This window comes from Bombina bombina, chromosome 10 (genome assembly GCF_027579735.1).
Source record: "Bombina bombina isolate aBomBom1 chromosome 10, aBomBom1.pri, whole genome shotgun sequence".
NCBI classification, from domain to species: domain Eukaryota; kingdom Metazoa; phylum Chordata; class Amphibia; order Anura; family Bombinatoridae; genus Bombina; species Bombina bombina.
In genome coordinates this window covers 12503868-12529716 of record NC_069508.1, presented here as the reverse complement: position 1 = coordinate 12529716, position 25849 = coordinate 12503868, and the positions used below count along the sequence as shown (strand labels likewise).

At 39.8% G+C, this 25849-nt stretch overlaps 1 protein-coding gene across 3 annotated transcripts in view; it reads left to right on the top strand.

Moving 5' to 3' along the window:
* ZBTB41 (zinc finger and BTB domain containing 41) overlaps nucleotides 1–25849 on the top strand; it is an 81039-nt gene that overhangs the window by 14264 nt on the left and 40926 nt on the right. For all 3 annotated transcript variants that reach the window (XM_053693790.1, XM_053693789.1, XM_053693791.1), the window contains exons 5-9: nucleotides 5803–5950; nucleotides 9718–9847; nucleotides 10170–10265; nucleotides 10374–10480; nucleotides 11320–11425. In XM_053693790.1, the coding sequence (XP_053549765.1) occupies nucleotides 5803–5950; nucleotides 9718–9847; nucleotides 10170–10265; nucleotides 10374–10480; nucleotides 11320–11425 (587 nt within the window). The remainder of the gene's footprint in view (nucleotides 1–5802; nucleotides 5951–9717; nucleotides 9848–10169; nucleotides 10266–10373; nucleotides 10481–11319; nucleotides 11426–25849) is intronic.

The window sequence follows — 25849 nt, the reverse complement described above, 5'->3', positions numbered from 1 at the left end:
CACTGTCATTAGTACACTGTGGCACTAGCAGGGACTGAGCACATAAACATGTCACTGTCATTAGTACACTGTGACCCTAGCAGGGACTGAGCACATAAACATGTCACTGTCATTAGTACACTGTGACCCTAGCAGGGACTGAGCACATAAACATGTCACTGTCATTAGTACACTGTGGCCCTAGCAGGGACTGAGCACATAAACATGTCACTGTCATTAGTACACTGTGGCACTAGCAGGGACTGAGCACATAAACATGTCACTGTCATTAGTACACTGTGGCACTAGCAGGGACTGAGCACATAAACATGTCACTGTCATTAGTACACTGTGGCACTAGCAGGGACTGAGCACATAAACATGTCACTGTCATTAGTACACTGTGGCACTAGCAGGGACTGAGCACATAAACATGTCACTGTCATTAGTACACTGTGGCCCTAGCAGGGACTGAGCACATAAACATGTCACTGTCATTAGTACACTGTGGCACTAGCAGGGACTGAGCACATAAACATGTCACTGTCATTAGTACACTGTGGCACTAGCAGGGACTGAGCACATAAATATGTCACTGTCATTAGTACACTGTGGCCCTAGCAGGGACTGAGCACATAAACATGTCACTGTCATTAGTACACTGTGGCACTAGCAGGGACTGAGCACATAAACATGTCACTCTCATTAGTACACTGTGGCACTAGCAGGGACTGAGCCTATAAACATGTCACTGTCATTAGTACACTGTGACCCTAGCAGGGACTGAGCCTATAAACATGTCACTGTCATTAGTACACTGTGACCCTAGCAGGGACTGAGCACATAAACATGTCACTGTCATTAGTACACTGTGACCCTAGCAGGGACTGAGCACATAAACATGTCACTGTCATTAGTACACTGTGACCCTAGCAGGGACTGAGCACATAAACATGTCACTGTCATTAGTACACTGTGACCCTAGCAGGCACTGAGCACATAAACATGTCACTGTCATTAGTACACTGTGGCACTAGCAGGGACTGAGCCTATAAACATGTCACTGTCATTAGTACACTGTGGCCCTAGCAGGGACTGAGCACATAAACATGTCACTGTCATTAGTACACTGTGACCCTAGCAGGGACTGAGCACATAAACATGTCACTGTCATTAGTACACTGTGACCCTAGCAGGGACTGAGCACATAAACATGTCACTGTCATTAGTACACTGTGACCCTAGCAGGGACTGAGCACATAAACATGTCACTGTCATTAGTACACTGTGACCCTAGCAGGGACTGAGCACATAAACATGTCACTGTCATTAGTACACTGTGACCCTAGCAGGGACTGAGCACATAAACATGTCACTGTCATTAGTACACTGTGACCCTAGCAGGGACTGAGCACATAAACATGTCACTGTCATTAGTACACTGTGACCCTAGCAGGGACTGAGCACATAAACATGTCACTGTCATTAGTACACTGTGGCCCTAGCAGGGACTGAGCACATAAACATGTCACTGTCATTAGTACACTGTGACACTAGCAGGGACTGAGCACATAAACATGTCACTGTCATTAGTACACTGTGACCCTAGCAGGGACCTGAGCACATAAACATGTCACTGTCATTAGTACACTGTGACCCTAGCAGGGACTGAGCACATAAACATGTCACTGTCATTAGTACACTGTGACCCTAGCAGGGACTGAGCACATAAACATGTCACTGTCATTAGTACACTGTGACCCTAGCAGGGACTGAGCACATAAACATGTCACTGTCATTAGTACACTGTGACCCTAGCAGGTACTGAGCACATAAACATGTCACTGTCATTAGTACACTGTGGCCCTAGCAGGGACTGAGCACATAAACATGTCACTGTCATTAGTACACTGTGACCCTAGCAGGGACTGAGCACATAAACATGTCACTGTCATTAGTACACTGTGACCCTAGCAGGGACTGAGCACATAAACATGTCACTGTCATTAGTACACTGTGACCCTAGCAGCGGACTGAGCACATAAACATGTCACTGTCATTAGTACACTGTGACCCTAGCAAGGACTGAGCACATAAACATGTCACTGTCATTAGTACACTGTGACCCTAGCAGGGACTGAGCACATAAACATGTCTCTGTCATTAGTACACTGTGACCCTAGCAGGGACTGAGAACATAAACATGTCACTGTCATTAGTACACTGTGGCACTAGCAGGGACTGAGCACATAAACATGTCACTGTCATTAGTACATTGTGACCCTAGCAGGGACTGAGCACATAAACATGTCACTGTCATTAGTACATTGTGACCCTAGCAGGGACTGAGCACATAAACATGTCACTGTCATTAGTACACTGTGACCCTAGCAGGGACTGAGCACATAAACATGTCACTGTCATTAGTCCACTGTGACCCTAGCAGGGACTGAGCACATAAACATGTCACTGTCATTAGTCCACTGTGACCCTAGCAGGGACTGAGCACATAAATATGTCACTGTCATTAGTACACTGTGGCACTAGCAGGGACTGAGCACATAAACATGTCACTGTCATTAGTACACTGTGACCCTAGCAGGGACTGAGCACATAAACATGTCACTGTCATTAGTACACTGTGGCACTAGCAGGGACTGAGCACATAAACATGTCACTGTCATTAGTACACTGTGACCCTAGCAGGTAATGAGCACATAAACATGTCACTGTCATTAGTACACTATGACCCTAGCAGGGACTGAGCACATAAACATGTCACTGTCATTAGTACACTGTGACCCTAGCAGGGACTGAGCCTATAAACATGTCACTGTCATTAGTACAGTGTGGCACTAGCAGGGACTGAGCCTATAAACATATCACTGTCATTAGTACACTATGACCCTAGCAGGGACTGAGCACATAAACATGTCACTGTCATTAGTACACTGTGACCCTAGCAGGTAATGAGCACATAAACATGTCACTGTCATTAGTACACTATGACCCTAGCAGGGACTGAGCACATAAACATGTCACTGTCATTAGTACACTGTGACCCTAGCAGGGACTGAGCCTATAAACATCTCACTGTCATTAGTACACTGTGACCCTAGCAGGGACTGAGCACATAAACATGTCACTGTCATTAGTACACTGTGACCCTAGCAGGGACTGAGCACATAAACATGTCACTGTCATTAGTACACTGTGACCCTAGCAGGGACTGAGCACATAAACATGTCACTGTCATTAGTACACTGTGAGCCTAGCAGGGACTGAGCACATAAACATGTCACTGTCATTAGTACACTGTGGCCCTAGCAGGGACTGAACACATAAACATGTCACTGTCATTAGTACACTGTGACCCTAGCTAGGACTGAGCACATAAACATGTCACTGTCATTAGTACACTGTGGCACTAGCAGGTACTGAGCACATAAACATGTCACTGTCACTAGTACACTGTGACCCTAGCAAGGACTGAGCACATAAACATGTCACTGTCATTAGTACACTGTGACCATAGCAGGGACTGAGCACATAAACATGTCACTGTCATTAGTACACTGTGGCACTAGCAGGGACTGAGCCTATAAATATGTCACTGTCATTAGTACACTGTGACCCTAGCAAGGACTGAGCACATAAACATGTCACTGTCATTAGTACACTGTGACCATAGCAGGGACTGAGCACATAAACATGTCACTGTCATTAGTACACTGTGACCCTAGCAGGGACTGAGCACATAAACATGTCACTGTCATTAGTACACTGTGACCCTAGCAGGGACTGAGCCTATAAACATGTCACTGTCATTAGTACACTGTGGCACTAGCAGGGACTGAGCACATAAACATGTCACTGTCATTAGTACACTGTGACCCTAGCAGGTACTGAGCACATAAACATGTCACTGTCATTAGTACACTGTGGCCCTAGCAGGGACTGAGCCTATAAACATGTCACTGTCATTAGTACACTGTGACCCTAGCAGGGACTGAACACATAAACATATCACTGTCATTAGCACACTGTGACCCTAGCAGGGACTGAGCACATAAACATGTCACTGTCATTAGTACACTGTGACCCTAGCAGCGGCTTAGCACATAAACATGTCACTGTCATTAGTACACTGTGACCCTAGCAAGGACTGAGCACATAAACATGTCACTGTCATTAGTACACTGTGACCCTAGCAGGGACTGAGCACATAAACATGTCTCTGTCATTAGTACACTGTGACCCTAGCAGGGACTGAGAACATAAACATGTCACTGTCATTAGTACACTGTGGCACTAGCAGGGACTGAGCACATAAACATGTCACTGTCATTAGTACATTGTGACCCTAGCAGGGACTGAGCACATAAACATGTCACTGTCATTAGTACATTGTGACCCTAGCAGGGACTGAGCACATAAACATGTCACTGTCATTAGTACATTGTGACCCTAGCAGGGACTGAGCACATAAACATGTCACTGTCATTAGTACATTGTGACCCTAGCAGGGACTGAGCATATAAACATGTCACTGTCATTAGTACACTGTGACCCTAGCAGGGACTGAACACATAAACATGTCACTGTCATTAGTACACTGTGACCCTAGCAGGGACTGAGCACATAAACATGTCATTGTCATTAGTACACTGTGACCCTAGCAGGGACTGAGCACATAAACATGTCACTGTCATTAGTACACTGTGACCCTAGCAGGGACTGAGCACATAAAAATGTCACTGTCATTAGTACACTGTGACCCTAGCAGGTACTGAGCACATAAACATGTCACTGTCATTAGTACACTGTAACCCTAGCAGGTACTGAGCACATAAACATGTCACTGTCATTAGTACACTGTGACCCTAGCAGGTACTGAGCACATAAACATGTCACTGTCATTAGTACACTGTGGCCCTAGCAGGGACTGAGCCTATAAACATGTCACTGTCATTAGTACACTGTGACCCTAGCAGGGACTGAACACATAAACATGTCACTGTCATTAGTACACTGTGACCCTAGCACGGTCTGAGCCTATAAACATGTCACTGTCATTAGTACACTGTGACACTAGCACGGTCTGAGCCTATAAACATGTCACTGTCATTAGTACACTGTGACCCTAGCAGGTACTGAGCACATAAACATGTCACTGTCATTAGTACACTGTGACCCTAGCAGGGACTGAGCACATAAACATGTCACTGTCATTAGTACACTGTGACCCTAGCAGGGACTGAGCACATAAACATGTCACTGTCATTAGTACACTGTGACACTAGCACGGTCTGAGCCTATAAACATGTCACTGTCATTAGTACACTGTGACCCTAGCAGGGACTGAACACATAAACATGTCACTGTCATTAGTACACTGTGACACTAGCACGGTCTGAGCCTATAAACATGTCACTGTCATTAGTACACTGTGACCCTAGCAGGGACTGAGCCTATAAACATGTCACTGTCATTAGTACACTGTGACCCTAGCAGGGACTGAACACATAAACATGTCACTGTCATTAGTACACTGTGACACTAGCACGGTCTGAGCCTATAAGCATGTCACTGTCATTAGTACACTGTGACCCTAGCAGGGACTGAACACATAAACATGTCACTGTCATTAGTACACTGTGACACTAGCACGGTCTGAGCCTATAAACATGTCACTGTCATTAGTACACTGTGACCCTAGCAGGGACTGAACACATAAACATGTCACTGTCATTAGTACATGGTGGCCCTGAGTTGGCATGCTTCCCCAGCTGTATTGCTGATCTGACTATTTTGATGTCTCAGGTCTGCAATAAATCATTTACACGGCGGCCGCACCTGCAGGAACATATGATTCTACATTCTCAAGACAAGCCTTTTAAATGCTCTTACTGTGAAGAACACTTCAAATCTCGATTTCCACGGTTAAAACACCAAGAAAAGCATCACTTAGGCACGTATTACTGTGCACTGTTTTATACTTACATTTGTTTGTGTAGTTGAAATTTAAATGCTTAAAGTTCTGATGTTGGGGATAATGTGATTCGTGTGGAAGCACCAGGAGAATCTGGTAGTGAAAGAGAGAGAGAAAGTCTGACTAGTTGAGGATGTGCAGGCAGAGTCAGATCAGTTGATATGGTGATAGATGAGAGTGTGATCTAGTGAGGCAGAGTTAGGTCTAATATGATCTAGTGAGACAGCTGGGGAAGTGTGATCTAGTGAGGCAGAGTTAGGTCTAATATAATCTAGTGAGGCAGAGCTGGGTAAAGTGTGATCTAGTGAGGCAGATTTAGGTCTAATATGATCTAGTGAGACAGCTAGGGAAGTGTGATCTAGTGAGGCAGAGTTAGGTCTAATATGATCTAGTAAGGCAGAGCTAGGGAAGTATGATCTAGTGAAGCAGAGTTAGGTCTAATATGATCTAGTGAGGCAAAGCTGGGGAAGAGTGATCTAGTGAGGCAGAGTTGGGTGTAATATGATCTAGTGAGACAGCTAGGGAAGTGTGATCTAGGAAGGCCGAGTTAGATCTATATGATCTTGTGAGGCAGAGCTGGGAAAGAGTGATATAGTGAGGCAGAGCTGGAGGAAGTGTGATCTAGTTAGAGAGTTAGGTCTAATATGAGCTAGTGAGTCAAGCTGAGGGGAGTGAGATCTAGTGAGAGAGTTAGGTCTAATATGAGCTAGTGAGAGAGAGCTAGTGAGGCAGAGCTGAGGGGAGTGTGATCTAGTGAGGCAGAGCTAGGGGAGTGTGATCTAGTGAGGCAGAGCTAGGGGAGTGTGATCTAGTGAGGCAGAGCTGAGGGGAGTGTGATCTAGTGAGGCAGAGCTGAGGGGAGTGTGATCTAGTGAGGCAGAGCTGAGGGGAGTGTGATCTAGTGAGGCAGAGTTGGGGGGGGAGTGTGATCTAGTGAGGCAGAGTTGGGGGGGAGTGTGATCTAGTGAGGCAGAGTTGGGGAGGGAGTGTGATCTAATGAGGCAGAGTTGGGGGGGGAGTGTGATCTAGTGAGGCAGAGTTGGGGGGGAGTGTGATCTAGTGAGGCAGAGTTGGGGGGGAGTGTGATCTAGTGAGGCAGAGTTGGGGGGGAGTGTGATCTAGTGAGGCAAAGCTGAGGGGAGTGTGATCTAGTGAGGCAAAGCTGAGGGGGGTTGTGATCTAGTGAGGCAGAGCTAGGGGGTTGTGATCTAGTGAGGCAGAGCTAGGGGAGTCTGATCTAGCGAGGCAGAGCTAGGGGAGTGTGATCTAGCGAGGCAGAGCTGAGGGGAGTGTGATCTAGCGAGGCAGAGCTGAGGGGAGTGTGATCTAGCGAGGCAGAGCTGAGGGGAGTGTGATCTAGCGAGGCAGAGCTGAGGGGAGTGTGATCTAGCGAGGCAGAGTTGGGGGGAGTGTGATCTAGTGAGGCAAAGCTGAGGGGAGTGTGATCTAGTGAGGCAGAGCTGAGGGGAGTGTGATCTAGTGAGAGAGTTAGGTCTAATATGAGCTAGTGAGGCAGAGCTGAGGGGAGTGTGATCTAGTGAGAGAGTTAGGTCTAATATGAGCTAGTGAGAGAGAGCTAGTGAGGCAGAGCTGGGAAAGAGTGATCTTGTGAGGCAGAGCTGAGGGGAGTGTGATCTAGTGAGGCAGAGCTGAGGGGAGTGTGATCTAGTGAGGCAGAGTTGGGGGGGGAGTGTGATCTAGTGAGGCAGAGTTGGGGGGGGAGTGTGATCTAGTGAGGCAGAGTTGGGGGGGGAGTGTGATCTAGTGAGGCAGAGTTGGGGGGGAGTGTGATCTAGTGAGGCAGAGTTGGGGGGGAGTGTGATCTAGTGAGGCAGAGTTGGGGGGGAGTGTGATCTAGTGAGGCAGAGTTGGGGGGGAGTGTGATCTAGTGAGGCAAAGCTGGGGGGAGTGTGATCTAGTGAGGCAAAGCTGAGGGGGGTTGTGATCTAGTGAGGCAAAGCTGAGGGGGGTTGTGATCTAGTGAGGCAGAGCTAGGGGGTTGTGATCTAGTGAGGCAGAGCTAGGGGAGTCTGATCTAGCGAGGCAGAGCTAGGGGAGTGTGATCTAGCGAGGCAGAGCTGAGGGGAGTGTGATCTAGCGAGGCAGAGCTGAGGGGAGTGTGATCTAGCGAGGCAGAGCTGAGGGGAGTGTGATCTAGCGAGGCAGAGCTGAGGGGAGTGTGATCTAGCGAGGCAGAGTTGGGGGGAGTGTGATCTAGTGAGGCAAAGCTGAGGGGAGTGTGATCTAGTGAGGCAAAGCTGAGGGGAGTGTGATCTAGTGAGGCAAAGCTGAGGGGAGTGTGATCTAGTGAGAGAGTTAGGTCTAATATGAGCTAGTGAGGCAGAGCTGAGGGGAGTGTGATCTAGTGAGAGAGTTAGGTCTAATATGAGCTAGTGAGGCAGAGCTGAGGGGAGTGTGATCTAGTGAGAGAGTTAGGTCTAATATGAGCTAGTGAGAGAGAGCTAGTGAGGCAGAGCTGGGGAAGAGTGATCTTGTGAGGCAGAGCTAGGGGAGGATGATCTAGTGAGGCAGAGTTGGGGGGAGGGTGATCTAGTGAGGCAGAGCTAGGGGAGTGTGATCTAGTGAGGCAGAGCTGAGGGGAGTGTGATCTAGAGAGTCAGAGCTGAGGGGAGTGTGATCTAGAGAGTCAGAGCTGAGGGGAGTGTGATCTAGAGAGTCAGAGCTGAGGGGAGTGTGATCTAGAGAGTCAGAGCTGAGGGGAGTGTGATCTAGAGAGTCAGAGCTGAGGGGAGTGTGATCTAGTGAGGCAAAGCTGAGGGGAGTTTGATCTAGTGAGGCAAAGCTGAGCGGGTGTGATCTAGTGAGGCAAAGCTGAGGGGGGTGTGATCTAGTGAGGCAAAGCTGAGGGGGGTGTGATCTAGTGAGGCAAAGCTGAGGGGAGTTTGATCTAGTGAGGCAAAGCTGAGGGGGGTGTGATCTAGTGAGGCAAAGCTGAGGGGGGTGTGATCTAGTGAGGCAAAGCTGAGGGGAGTGTGATCTAGTGAGGCAAAGCTGAGGGGAGTTTGATCTAGTGAGGCAAAGCTGAGCGGGTGTGATCTAGTGAGGCAAAGCTGAGGGGGGTGTGATCTAGTGAGGCAAAGCTGAGGGGGGTGTGATCTAGTGAGGCAAAGCTGAGGGGAGTGTGATCTAGTGAGGCAAAGCTGAGGGGAGTTTGATCTAGTGAGGCAAAGCTGAGGGGGGTGTGATCTAGTGAGGCAGAGCTGAGGGGAGTGTGATCTAGCGAGGCAAAGCTGAGGGGGGTGTGATCTAGCGAGGCAGAGCTGAGGGGAGTGTGATCTAGTGAGGCAGAGCTGAGGGGAGTGTGATCTAGCGAGGCAGAGCTGAGGGGAGTGTGATCTAGCGAGGCAGAGCTGAGGGGAGTGTGATCTAGCGAGGCAGAGCTGGGGGGAGTGTGATCTAGCGAGGCAGAGCTGGGGGGAGTGTGATCTAGTGAGGCAGAGCTGGGGGGAGTGTGATCTAGTGAGGTTGAGTTGGGGGGAGTGTGATCTAGTGAGGCAGAGACAGTGAGTGGAATTAAACAGTAGTAATCGGCAGCTTGTTCTGTAAGCTCCGGGCATTATTATTTTCAGATCCTGTATATGTTGCTGTTTACAATATGAATCTGCGTTCTGAGCTGTGCAGTCTGGGGCCAGTGACGAGTGTGGCATGATGTGATGTAGCATATGTGTTTGTGCAGAACGCATGTTACTGCCGCAGACAGACTTATGTTATTCCGTTCCCACCAGGCCCCTTTCCTTGTGACATCTGTGGTCGTCCATTTAATGACACCGGGAATCTAAAGCGGCACATCGAGTATACGCACGGTGGGAAGAGGAAGTGGACCTGCTTCATCTGTGGAAAATCGGTAAGGGAAAGGTAAGGTGTTTGTGAGATGTGAGTGCAGCAGGCAGCACTAGTTTGTATTCTGGTGGCAGCGGCTGCACTGTGTAAAAATATATAAATATACGGACTACAGGGGTAGCCAGTTGCTGGGTCACGATCTCTGATGGATGAAATAAAATGATACTTGAGTTGAGGTTATTTCATATGAGCCGCTAGACCTGACTTCTGTGTTTTGTTCCGTGTAATGGCTCTAGGTGTTATGTGATACAGTGATGACCAGACGTTTTGCCTGTCCTGTCTAGCTCTGCATGGGTGTGGGATAAATACATATTACGTACTCGCCCCTTTCTCACAGGACCACACTGAAGGAGCACATGAGGATTCACAGCGGTGAGAAGCCACACCTGTGCAGTATCTGTGGGCAGAGCTTTCGTCACGGCAGCTCATACAGGTAGCTGCGTATAATATGCTTTGTTTTGTGTGACGCTGTGATAAAGCGATTATCCCATTGATCTGATCCTCCTTGCTCAGTGCCCTTGTTGTCTTATTTACTGCACAGACTCCATCTCCGCGTTCATCACGATGATAAGCGTTACGAGTGCAATGACTGTGGCAAGTCCTTTATACGCCACGATCACCTGGCAAAGCACCGCAAGATACACTCAGGTAATGCCGCCACAAGGAGAAATACTGCTGTGCATGTGGTAATGAGCTGTAATGGAATCCCTATATAGCAACTTGTCCTCTGCCTCTCCCCCCATCATCTCGCAGAGTCTGTTGTCGCCTGTATTTTATAATAATGTCACTCTCAAGAGATACAGCACCTGCCTGGTGCAGACAGCCTGCGAGACATGATTTATAGTTACTGGGGCAAAAAATAGTTTTTTTTAGATAGTTTAGGTTCATTTTAAGTTAATATAATGTAAATTATATATATATGTTTGTTTTTTATTTTACCTGGTTTGCCATGAAATAGTTATTAAAGAAACATAAAACACCCTGTAATTGCAAACCTTTTTTGTTGTCATGCAATGGGTTATCATATCAGACAAGTGTGAACGTTTTCAGTATATATGAACATATTGTTTGCTGCAGTCCATTTGCAAGATAGAAATTTAATTTTATTTTTGATAGAAAAATTAGTCCAGGGTGTCACAAGGTATAAAAGGTTTAGGCCCATTGACTTGTACAAATAAAGCTTCTCTGGGCTCGTATAATTTTTTCTTTTTAGTGATTGTTTATAAGGATCTACCTAGTAATGATGCTATCATTAATTAGATGTTGTAAAATGTCACTCCACATCTTAAACGGATTTGTAAGAAAACTCAGTGTGTATAATTATGTATTCTTTCCATTCGTTATTATGGCTGTATTTATTCTAATGTGATTAAAGATATCTAGCTATTAATCCTTGTCGCTGCATTGCAGAGCATCGGCCTCTGGAATCCTGAGGTCTTGCTACGTCATTGTAATACATTCATGGGGCCTATACTTTCTTTTTTAAGGTGAAAAAGAGCATCAGTGTGAAGAATGCGGAAAATGCTTTGGACGTCGCGATCACTTGACCGTGCATTATAAAAGTGTTCACCTGGGCGAGAAGGTTTGGCAGAAGTAGGTAGCCATGCCAAAGTTTATAGCTATTTACATGTTTGTTTAGGGGACTAGCTGCTGCCTCTGTTGTTAGACCATAATATATTATACATAAATGTCCCTTCCTATTGTCTGTTGTTAGACCATATTATATTATACATAAATGCCCCTTCCTATTGTCTGTTGTTAGACCATAATATATTATACATAAATGCCCCTTCCCATTGTCTGTTGTTAGACCATAATATATTATACATAAATGCCCCTTCCTATTGTCTGTTGTTAGACCATAATATATAATACATAAATGCCCCTTCCTATTGTCTCTGTTGTTAGACCATAATATATTATACATAAATACCCCTTCCTATTGTCTCTGTTGTTAGACCATAATATATTATACATAAATACCCCTTCCTATTGTCTCTGTTGTTAGACCATAATATATTATACATAAATACCCCTTCCTATTGTCTCTGTTGTTAGACCATAATATATTATACATAAATGCCCCTTCCTATTGTCTGTTGTTAGACCATAATATATTATACATAAATACCCCTTCCTATTGTCTCTGTTGTTAGACCATAATATATTATACATAAATACCCCTTCCTATTGTCTCTGTTGTTAGACCATAATATATTATACATAAATACCCCTTCCTATTGTCTCTGTTGTTAGACCATAATATATTATACATAAATGCCCCTTCCTATTGTCTGTTGTTAGACCATAATATATTATACATAAATACCCCTTCCTATTGTCTCTGTTGTTAGACCATAATATATTATACATAAATGTCCCTTCCTATTGTCTCTGTTGTTAGACCATAATATATTATACATAAATGTCCCTTCCTATTGTCTCTGTTGTAAGACCATAATATATTATACATAAATGCCCCTTCCTATTGTCTGTTGTTAGACCATAATATATTATACATAAATGCCCCTTCCTATTGTCTGTTGTTAGACCATAATATATTATACATAAATGCCCCTTCCTATTGTCTGTTGTTAGACCATAATATATTATACATAAATGCCCCTTCCTATTGTCTGTTGTTAGACCATAATATATTATACATAAATGTCCCTTCCTATTGTCTGTTGTAAGACCATAATATATTATACATAAATGTCCCTTCCTATTGTCTGTTGTTAGACCATAATATATTATACATAAATGCCTCTTCCTATTGTCTGTTGTTAGACCATAATATATTATACATAAATGCCTCTTCCTATTGTCTGTTGTTAGACCATAATATATTATACATAAATGCCCCTTCCTATTGTCTGTTGTTAGACCATAATATATTATACATAAATGCCTCTTCCTATTGTCTGTTGTTAGACCATAATATATTATACATAAATACCCCTTCCTATTGTCTGTTGTTAGACCATAATATATTATACATAAATGCCCCTTCCTATTGTCTGTTGTTAGACCATAATATATTATACATAAATGCCCCTTCCTATTGTCTGTTGTTAGACCATAATATATTATACATAAATGCCCCTTCCTATTGTCTGTTGTTAGACCATAATATATTATACATAAATGCCCCTTCCTATTGTCTGTTGTTAGACCATAATATATTATACATAAATGCCCCTTCCCATTGTCTGTTGTTAGACCATAATATATTATACATAAATGCCCCTTCCTATTGTCTGTTGTTAGACCATAATATATTATACATAAATGCCCCTTCCCATTGTCTGTTGTTAGACCATAATATATTATACATAAATGCCCCTTCCTATTGTCTGTTGTTAGACCATAATATATTATACATAAATGCCCCTTCCTATTGTCTGTTGTTAGACCATAATATATTATACATAAATGCCCCTTCCTATTGTCTGTTGTTAGACCATAATATATTATACATAAATGCCCCTTCCTATTGTCTGTTGTTAGACCATAATATATTATACATAAATGTCCCTTCCTATTGTGTCTGTTGTTAGACCATAATATATTATACATAAATGCCCCTTCTCATTGTCTGTTGTTAGACCATAATATATTATACATAAATGCCCCTTCCCATTGTCTGTTGTTAGACCATAATATATTATACATAAATGCCCCTTCCCATTGTCTGTTGTTAGACCATAATATATTATACATAAATGCCCCTTCTCATTGTCTGTTGTTAGACCATAATATATTATACATAAATGTCCCTTCCTATTGTGTCTGTTGTTAGACCATAATATATTATACATAAATGCCCCTTCCCATTGTCTGTTGTTAGACCATAATATATTATACATAAATGCCCCTTCCTATTGTCTGTTGTTAGACCATAATATATTATACATAAATGCCCCTTCCCATTGTCTGTTGTTAGACCATAATATATTATACATAAATGTCCCTTCCTATTGTGTCTGTTGTTAGACCATAATATATTATACATAAATGCCCCTTCTCATTGTCTGTTGTTAGACCATAATATATTATACATAAATGTCCCTTCCTATTGTGTCTGTTGTTAGACCATAATATATTATACATAAATGCCCCTTCCTATTGTCTGTTGTTAGACCATAATATATTATACATAAATACCCCTTCCCAGTGTCTGTCGTTAGACCATAATATATTATACATAAATACCCCTTCCTATTGTCTGTTGTTAGACCATAATATATTATACATAAATACCCCTTCCCAGTGTCTGTTGTTAGACCATAATATATTATACATAAATGTCCCTTCCTATTGTCTGTTGTTAGACCATAATATATTATACATAAATACCCCTTCCCAGTGTCTGTTGTTAGACCATAATATATTATACATAAATGTCCCTTCCCATTGTCTGTTGTTAGACCATAATATATTATACATAAATGCCCCTTCCTATTGTCTGTTGTTAGACCATAATATATTATACATAAATGCCCCTTCCCATTGTCTGTTGTTAGACCATAATATATTATACATAAATGCCCCTTCCTATTGTCTCTGTTGTTAGACCATAATATATTATACATAAATGCCCCTTCCTATTGTCTGTTGTTAGACCATAATATATTATACATAAATGCCCCTTCCTATTGTCTGTTGTTAGACCATAATATATTATACATAAATGCCCCTTCCTATTGTCTGTTGTTAGACCATAATATATTATACATAAATACCCCTTCCCAGTGTCTGTCGTTAGACCATAATATATTATACATAAATGCCCCTTCCCATTGTCTGTTGTTAGACCATAATATATTATACATAAATGCCCCTTCCTATTGTCTGTTGTTAGACCATAATATATTATACATAAATGCCCCTTCCCATTGTCTGTTGTTAGACCATAATATATTATACATAAATGCCCCTTCCCATTGTCTCTGTTGTTAGACCATAATATATTATACATAAATGCCCCTTCCCATTGTCTGTTGTTAGACCATAATATATTATACATAAATGCCCCTTCCCATTGTCTGTTGTTAGACCATAATATATTATACATAAATGCCCCTTCCCATTCTCTCTGTTGTTAGACCATAATATATTATACATAAATGCCCCTTCTCATTGTCTGTTGTTAGACCATAATATATTATACATAAATGTCCCTTCCTATTGTCTGTTGTTAGACCATAATATATTATACATAAATACCCCTTCCTATTGTGTCTGTTGTTAGACCATAATATATTATACATAAATACCCCTTCCTATTGTCTGTTGTTAGACCATAATATATTATACATAAATGCCCCTTCCTATTGTCTGTTGTTAGACCATAATATATTATACATAAATGTCCCTTCTCATTGTCTGTTGTTAGACCATAATATATTATACATAAATGCCCCTTCCTATTGTCTGTTGTTAGACCATAATATATTATACATAAATGCCCCTTCCCATTGTCTGTTGTTAGACCATAATATATTATACATAAATGCCCCTTCCTATTGTCTGTTGTTAGACCATAATATATTATACATAAATGCCCCTTCCTATTGTCTGTTGTTAGACCATAATATATTATACATAAATTCCTCTTCCTATTGTCTCTGTTGTTAGACCATAATATATTATACATAAATGCCCCTTCCTATTGTCTGTTGTTAGACCATAATATATTATACATAAATGCCCCTTCCTATTGTGTCTGTTGTTAGACCATAATATATTATACATAAATGCCCCTTCCTATTGTGTCTGTTGTTAGACCATAATATATTATACATAAATGCCCCTTCCTATTGTGTCTGTTGTTAGACCATAATATATTATACATAAATGCCCCTTCCCAGTGTCTGTTGTTAGACCATAATATATTATACATAAATGCCCCTTCCTATTGTCTGTTGTTAGACCATAATATATTATACATAAATACCCCTTCCTATTGTCTGTTGTTAGACCATAATATATTATACATAAATGCCCCTTCCCATTGTCTGTTGTTAGACCATAATATATTATACATAAATGCCCCTTCTCATTGTCTGTTCTTAGACCATAATATATTATACATAAATGCCCCTTCCCATTGCCTCTGTTGTTAGACCATAATATATTATACATAAATGCCCCTTCCTATTGTCTGTTGTTAGACCATAATATATTATACATAAATGCCCCTTCCTATTGTGTCTGTTGTTAGACCATAATATATTATACATAAATGTCCCTTCCTATTGTCTGTTGTTAGACCATAATATATTATACATAAATGCCCCTTCCTATTGTCTGTTGTTAGACCATAATATATTATACATAAATGCCCCTTCCTATTGTCTGTTGTTAGACCATAATATATTATACATAAATACCCCTTCCCATTGTCTGTTGTTAGACCATAATATATTATACATAAATGCCCCTTCCCAGTGTCTGTTGTTAGACCATAATATATTATACATAAATGCCCCTTCCCATTGTCTGTTGTTAGACCATAATATATTATACATAAATGCCCCTTCCTATTGTCTGTTGTTAGACCATAATATATTATACATAAATGCCCCTTCCTATTGTCTGTTGTTAGACCATAATATATTATACATAAATGCCCCTTCCTATTGTCTGTTGTTAGACCATAATATATTATACATAAATGCCCCTTCCTATTGTCTGTTGTTAGACCATAATATATTATACATAAATGCCCCTTCCCATTGTCTGTTGTTAGACCATAATATATTATACATAAATGCCCCTTCCTATTGTCTGTTGTTAGACCATAATATATTATACATAAATGCCCCTACCTATTGTTAGACCATAATATATTATACATAAATGCCCCTACCTATTGTTAGACCATAATATATTATACATAAATGCCCCTACCTATTGTTAGACCATAATATATTATACATAAATGCCCCTTCCTATTGTCTGTTGTTAGACCATAATATATTATACATAAATGCCCCTTCCCATTGTCTGTTAGACCATAATATATTATACATAAATGCCCCTTCCTATTGTCTGTTGTTAGACCATATTATATTATACATAAATGCCCCTTCCTATTGTCTGTTGTTAGACCATAATATATTATACATAAATGCCCCTACCTATTGTTAGACCATAATATATTATACATAAATGCCCCTTCCTATTGTCTGTTGTTAGACCATAATATATTATACATAAATGCCCCTTCCCATTGTCTGTTGTTAGACCATAATATATTATACATAAATGCCCCTTCCCATTGTCTGTTGTTAGACCATAATATATTATACATAAATGTCCCTTCCCATTGTCTGTTGTTAGACCATAATATATTATACATAAATGTCCCTTCCCATTGTCTGTTGTTAGACCATAATATATTATACATAAATACCCCTTCCTATTGTCTGTTGTTAGACCATAATATATTATACATAAATGCCCCTTCCTATTGTCTGTTGTTAGACCATAATATATTATACATAAATGCCCCTTCCTATTGTGTCTGTTGTTAGACCATAATATATTATACATAAATACCCCTTCCTATTGTCTGTTGTTAGACCATAATATATTATACATAAATGCCCCTTCCCAGTGTCTGTTGTTAGACCATAATATATTATACATAAATACCCCTTCCTATTGTCTGTTGTTAGACCATAATATATTATACATAAATGCCCCTTCCTATTGTGTCTGTTGTTAGACCATAATATATTATACATAAATGCCCCTTCCTATTGTCTGTTGTTAGACCATAATATATTATACATAAATGTCCCTTCCTATTGTCTGTTGTTAGACCATAATATATTATACATAAATGCCCCTTCCTATTGTCTGTTGTTAGACCATAATATATTATACATAAATGCCCCTTCCTATTGTCTGTTGTTAGACCATAATATATTATACATAAATGCCCCTTCCTATTGTCTGTTGTTAGACCATAATATATTATACATAAATGCCCCTTCCTATTGTCTGTTGTTAGACCATAATATATTATACATAAATGCCCCTTCCTATTGTCTGTTGTTAGACCATAATATATTATACATAAATGCCCCTTCCCATTGTCTGTTGTTAGACCATAATATATTATACATAAATACCCCTTCCCATTGTCTGTTGTTAGACCATAATATATTATACATAAATGCCCCTTCCCATTGTCTGTTGTTAGACCATAATATATTATACATAAATGCCCCTTCCTATTGTCTCTGTTGTTAGACCATAATATATTATACATAAATGCCCCTTCCCAGTGTCTGTTGTTAGACCATAATATATTATACATAAATGTCCCTTCCTATTGTCTGTTGTTAGACCATAATATATTATACATAAATTCCCCTTCCTATTGTCTGTTGTTAGACCATAATATATTATACATAAATGCCCCTTCCTATTGTCTGTTGTTAGACCATAATATATTATACATAAATGTCCCTTCCTATTGTCTGTTGTTAGACCATAATATATTATACATAAATGTCCCTTCCTATTGTCTGTTGTTAGACCATAATATATTATACATAAATGCCCCTTCCTATTGTCTGTTGTTAGACCATAATATATTATACATAAATGTCCCTTCCTATTGTCTGTTGTTAGACCATAATATATTATACATAAATGTCCCTTCCTATTGTCTGTTGTTAGACCATAATATATTATACATAAATGCCCCTTCCTATTGTCTGTTGTTAGACCATAATATATTATACATAAATGCCCCTTCCTATTGTCTGTTGTTAGACCATAATATATTATACATAAATGCCCCTTCCCATTGTCTGTTGTTAGACCATAATATATTATACATAAATGCCCCTTCCTATTGTCTGTTGTTAGACCATAATATATTATACATAAATGCCCCTTCCTATTGTCTGTTGTTAGACCATAATATATTATACATAAATGCCCCTTCCTATTGTCTGTTGTTAGACCATAATATATTATACATAAATGCACCTTCCCAGTGTCTGTTGTTAGACCATAATATATTATACATAAATGCCCCTACCTATTGTTAGACCATAATATATTATACATAAATGCCCCTTCCTATTGTCTGTTGTTAGACCATAATATATTATACATAAATGCCCCTACCTATTGTTAGACCATAATATATTATACATAAATGCCCCTTCCTATTGTCTGTTGTTAGACCATAATATATTATACATAAATGCTCCTTCCCAGTGTCTGTTGTTAGACCATAATATATTATACATAAATGCCCCTTCCTATTGTCTGTTGTTAGACCATAATATATTATACATAAATGCCCCTTCCCATTGTCTGTTGTTAGACCATAATATATTATACATAAATTCCCCTTCCCATTGTCTGTTGTTAGACCATAATATATTATACATAAATGCCCCTTCCCATTGTCTGTTGTTAGACCATAATATATTATACATAAATGCTCCTTCCCAGTGTCTGTTGTTAGACCATAATATATTATACATAAATGTCCCTTCCTATTGTCTGTTGTTAGACCATAATATATTATACATAAATGCCCCTTCCCATTGTCTGTTGTTAGACCATAATATATTATACATAAATGTCCCTTCCTATTGTCTGTTGTTAGACCATAATATATTATACATAAATTCCCCTTCCCATTGTCTGTTGTTAGACCATAATATATTATACATAAATGCCCCTTCCTATTGTGTCTGTTGTTAGACCATAATATATTATACATAAATGCCCCTTCCTATTGTCTGTTGTTAGACCATAATATATTATACATAAATACCACTTCCTATTGTCTGTTGTTAGACCATAATATATTATACATAAATGCCCCTTCCTGTTGTCTGTTGTTAGACCATAATATATTATACATAAATACCCCTTCCTATTGTCTGTTGTTAGACCATAATATATTATACATAAATACCCCTTCCTATTGTCTGTTGTTAGACCATAATATATTATACATAAATGTCCCTTCCTATTGTCTGTTGTTAGACCATAATATATTATACATAAATGTCCCTTCCTATTGTCTGTTAGACCATAATATATTATACATAAATGTCCCTTCCTATTGTCTGTTGTTAGACCATAATATATTATACATAAATACCTCTTCCTATTGTCTGTTGTTAGACCATAATATATTATACATAAATGTCCCTTCCTATTGTCTGTTGTTAGACCATAATATATTATACATAAATACCTCTTCCTATTGTCTGTTGTTAGACCATAATATATTATACATAAATGCCCCTTCCCATTGTCTGTTAGACCATAATATATTATACATAAATGCCCCTTCCCATTGTCTCTGTTGTTAGACCATAATATATTATACATAAATACCACTTCCTATTGTCTGTTGTTAGACCATAATATATTATACATAAATGTCCCTTCCTATTGTCTGTTGTTAGACCATAATATATTATACATAAATGCCCCTTCCTATTGTCTCTGTTGTTAGACCATAATATATTATACATAAATGTCCCTTCCTATTGTCTGTTGTTAGACCATAATATATTATACATAAATGCCCCTTCCTATTGTCTCTGTTGTTAGACCATAATATATTATACATAAATGTCCCTTCCTATTGTCTGTTGTTAGACCATAATATATTATACATAAATGCCCCTTCCTATTGTCTCTGTTGTTAGACCATAATATATTATACATAAATGTCCCTTCCTATTGTCTGTTGTTAGACCATAATATATTATACATAAATGCCCCTTCCTATTGTCTCTGTTGTTAGACCATAATATATTATACATAAATACCCCTTCCTATTGTCTGTTGTTAGACCATAATATATTATACATAAATACCCCTTCCTATTGTCTGTTGTTAGACCATAATATATTATACATAAATGCCCCTTCCCATTGTCTGTTGTTAGACCATAATATATTATACATAAATGCCCCTTCCTATTGTCTGTTGTTAGACCATAATATATTATACATAAATGCCCCTACCTATTGTTAGACCATAATATATTATACATAAATGCCCCTACCTATTGTTAGACCATAATATATTATACATAAATGCCCCTTCCTATTGTCTGTTGTTAGACCATAATATATTATACATAAATGCCCCTTCCCAGTGTCTGTTGTTAGACCATAATATATTATACATAAATACCCCTTCCTATTGTCTGTTGTTAGACCATAATATATTATACATAAATACCCCTTCCCATTGTCTGTTGTTAGACCATAATATATTATACATAAATGCCCCTTCCTATTGTCTCTGTTGTTAGACCATAATATATTATACATAAATGCCCCTTCCTATTGTCTGTTGTTAGACCATAATATATTATACATAAATGTCCCTTCCCATTGTCTGTTGTTAGACCATAATATATTATACATAAATACCCCTTCCTATTGTCTGTTGTTAGACCATAATATATTATACATAAATGTCCCTTCCCATTGTCTGTTGTTAGACCATAATATATTATACATAAATGCCCCTTCCCATTGTCTGTTGTTAGACCATAATATATTATACATAAATGCCCCTTCCTATTGTCTGTTGTTAGACCATAATATATTATACATAAATGCCCCTTCCTATTGTCTGTTGTTAGACCATATTATATTATACATAAATGCCCCTTCTCATTGTCTGTTCTTAGACCATAATATATTATACATAAATGCCCCTTCCTATTGTCTGTTGTTAGACCATAATATATTATACATAAATGCCCCTTCTCATTGTCTGTTGTTAGACCATAATATATTATACATAAATGTCCCTTCCTATTGTGTCTGTTGTTAGACCATAATATATTATACATAAATGCCCCTTCTCATTGTCTGTTGTTAGACCATAATATATTATACATAAATGCCCCTTCCCATTGTCTGTTGTTAGACCATAATATATTATACATAAATGCCCCTTCCCAGTGTCTGTTGTTAGACCATAATATATTATACATAAATTCCCCTTCCTATTGTCTGTTGTTAGACCATAATATATTATACATAAATGCCCCTTCCCATTGTCTGTTGTTAGACCATAATATATTATACATAAATACCCCTTCCTATTGTCTGTTGTTAGACCATATTATATTATACATAAATGCCCCTTCCTATTGTCTGTTGTTAGACCATAATATATTATACATAAATGTCCCTTCCTATTGTCTGTTGTTAGACCATAATATATTATACATAAATGCCCCTTCCCATTGTCTGTTGTTAGACCATAATATATTATACATAAATACCCCTTCCTATTGTCTGTTGTTAGACCATATTATATTATACATAAATGCCCCTTCCCATTGTCTCTGTTCTTAGACCATAATATATTATACATCAGTGACGTGCAGTAATGTCAGAGGCTGGTGAGGCAGTGGCTAGGGTACGTCTTCATTCTTTAGATATCCTTTGTTGAAGAAATAGCAATGCACATGGGTGAGCCAATCACATGAGGTATCTATGTGCAGCCACCAATCAGCAGCTACTGAGCATATTTAGATATTATTTTTAACAAATCATATCAATCAAAAGAATGAAGAAAATTAGATATTAGATGTAAATTGGAAAGTTATTTAAAATTGCATGCTCTTTCTAAATCATGAAAGAAAACATATGGGGTTCATGTCCCTTTAAATGGTGTCTTGGAAAACTGGTCATCTTACTAAACATCTGATTTTAGTCTAAAGGATTGTAACAGAGACTCTTGCCAGATAACACAATGCTTGCTCTGATTATGAGATCTAGAAATCCATGCCCATTAAAATATGTTTAAAACATACTTTTTACTTTAATGCTGCAAATTATGCTTATAGATTCTTTGATTATTCAGTAAATATAAAAATGTCTTGATCCAGTGGCGGCTGGTGAAATTAAAAGATGGTGGGGCGCTTGACCTCACCCCTTTAAATAAAGCTACACCATCAGATGGCACTACCAATTCATTAATTAAATAAATAAAAGGTAGACAGAAAAGCACTCGGGGGGAGAGGGAGAGAGAGACGGGGGGAGAGACACACAGAGGGTTAGAGAGAAAGAGAGAGAGACACAATCACACACAGGGGGTTAGAGAGAGAGAAAGATAGAGGGACACAATCACACACAGAGGGTTAGAGAGAGAAAGAGAGACACAATCACACACAGAGGGTTAGAGAGAGAGACAAAGAGAGAGAGAGAGACACAATCACACACAGAGGGTTAGAGAGAGAGAAAGAGAGAGAGACACACAATCACATACAGAGGGTTAGAGAGAGAGAGACACAATCACACACAGAGGGTTAGAGAGAGAGAAAGAGAGAGAGAGACACACACAATCACATACAGAGGGTTAGAGAGAGAGAGACACAATCACACACAAAGGGTTAGAGAGAGAGAAAGAGAGAGAGACACAATCACACACAGAGGGTTAGAGAGAGACACAATCACATACAGAGGGTTAGAGAAAGAGAGACACAATCACACACAGAGGGTTAGAAAGAGAGACACAATCACACACAAAGGGTTAGAGAGAGAAAGAGAGAGAGACACAATCACACACAGAGGGTTAGAGAGAGACACAATCACATACAGAGGGTTAGAGAAAGAGAGACACAATCACACACAGAGGGTTAGAGAGAGAGAGAAAAAGAGAGACACAATCACACACAGAGGGTTAGAGAGAGAGAAAGAGAGAGAGACACAATCATACACAGAGGGTTAGAGAAAGAGAGAGAGAGAAAGAGACACAATCACACACAGAGGGTTAGAGAGAGAAAGAGAGAGAAAGAGACACAATCACACACAGAGGGTTATAGAGAGAGAAAGAGACACAATCACACACAGAGGGTTAGAGAGAGAGAAAGAGAGAGAGACACAATCATACACAGAGGGTTAGAGAGAGAGAGAAAGAGAGAGAGACAATCACACACACAGGGTTAGAGAGAAAGAGAGAGACAATCACACACAGAGGGTTAAAGAGAAAGAGAGAGACACAATCACACACATAGGGTTAGAGAGAGAGAGAGAGAAAGAGAGAGACACAATAACACACATAGGGTTAGAGAGAAAAAAAGAGAGACAATCACACACAGAGGGTTAGAGAGAGACACAATCACACACATAGGGTTAGAGAGAGAGAAAGAGAGACAATCACACACAGAGGGTAAAGAAAGAGAGAGAGACACAATCACACACAGAGGGTTAGATAAAGAGAGCGAGACACAATCACACTCAGAGGGTTAGAGAAAGAGAGAGAGACACAATCACACACAGAGGGTTAGAGAAAGAGACACACAATCACACACAGAGGGTTAGAGAAAGAGAGAGAGATACAATCACACACAGAGGTTTAGAGAGAGAGAGAGAGAGACACAATCACACACAGAGGGTTAGAGAGAGAGAAAGATAGAGAGACACAATCATACTCAGAGCGTTAGAGAGAGAGAGAGAAAGAGAGAGAGACAAAATCACACACAGAGGGTTAGAGAAAGAGAGACACAATCACACACAGGGGGTTAGAGAGAGAGAAAGATAGAGAGACACAATCATACTCAGAGCGTTAGAGAGAGAGAGAGAAAGAAAGAGATAGAGACACAATCACACACAGAGTGTTAGAGAGAGAGAGAGAGAGAGAGAGAGAGAGAGAGAGAGACACACAATCACATACAGAGGGTTAGAGAGAGAGAGACACAATCACACACAGAGGGTTAGAGAAAGAGAGAGACACAATCACACACAGAGGGGTAGAGAAAGAGAGAGAGACACAATCACACACAGAGGGTTAGAGAGAGAGAGAAAGAGAGAGAGACAATCACACACAGAGGGTTAGAGAGAGAGAGAGAGAGAGAGACACAATCACACACAGAGGGTTAGAGAGAGAGAAAGAGAGACACAATCACACACAGAGGGTTAGAGAAAGAGAGAGAGACACAATCACATACAGAGGGTTAGAGAGAGAGAGAAAGAGAGAGAAAATCACACACAGAGGGTTAGAGAAAGAGAGAGACACACTCATACACAGAGGGTTAGAGAAAGAAAGAAAGACACAATCACACACAGAGGGTTAGAGAAAGAGAGAAAGACACAATCACACACAGAGGGTTAGAGAGAGAGACACACAATCACACACAGAGGGTTAGAGAGAGAGAGAAAGAGAGCGAGAGAGACACAATCACACACAGAGGGTTAGAGAGAGAGAAAGAGAGAGAGACACAATCAAACACAGAGGGTTAGAGAAAGAGAGAGAGACACAATCACACACAGAGGGTTAGAGAAAGAGAGAGACACAATCGCACACAGAGGGTTAGAGAAAGAGACACAATCACACACAGAGGGTTAGAGAAAGAGACACAATCACACACAGAGGGTTAGAGAAAGAGAGAGACACAATCACACACAGAGGGTTAGAGAAAGAGAGAGAGACACCATCACACACAGAGGGTTAGAGAGAGAGAGAGAGAGACACACAATCACACACAGAGGGTTAGAGAAAGAGAGACACAATCACACACAGAGGGTTAGAGAGAGAGAAAGAGAGACACAATCACACACAGAGGGTTAGAGAAAGAGAGAGACACAATCACACACAGAGGGTTAGAGAAAGAGAGAGAGACACCATCACACACAGAGGGTTAGAGAGAGAGAGAGAGAGAGAGAGAGACACAATCACACACAGAGGGTTAGAGAGAGAGAAAGAGAGACACAATCACACACAGAGGGTTAGAGAAAGAGAGAGAGAGAGACACAATCACACACAGAGGGTTAGAGGGAGAGAGAGACACAATCACACACAGAGGGTTAGAGAGAGAGAAAGAGAGACACAATCACACACAGAGGGTTAGAAAATTTCTAAGTATTAAAACAGCAGAGCTACAGAGTGTTCATAAAGTGAGACTATAAACAGAGGCAAGCTGCTAGTGTAAATTTTGAGTAAACAAAATACAAAAGCAATCCTTAAACTGCTGTAAAAGAGTTAAAAAACAAA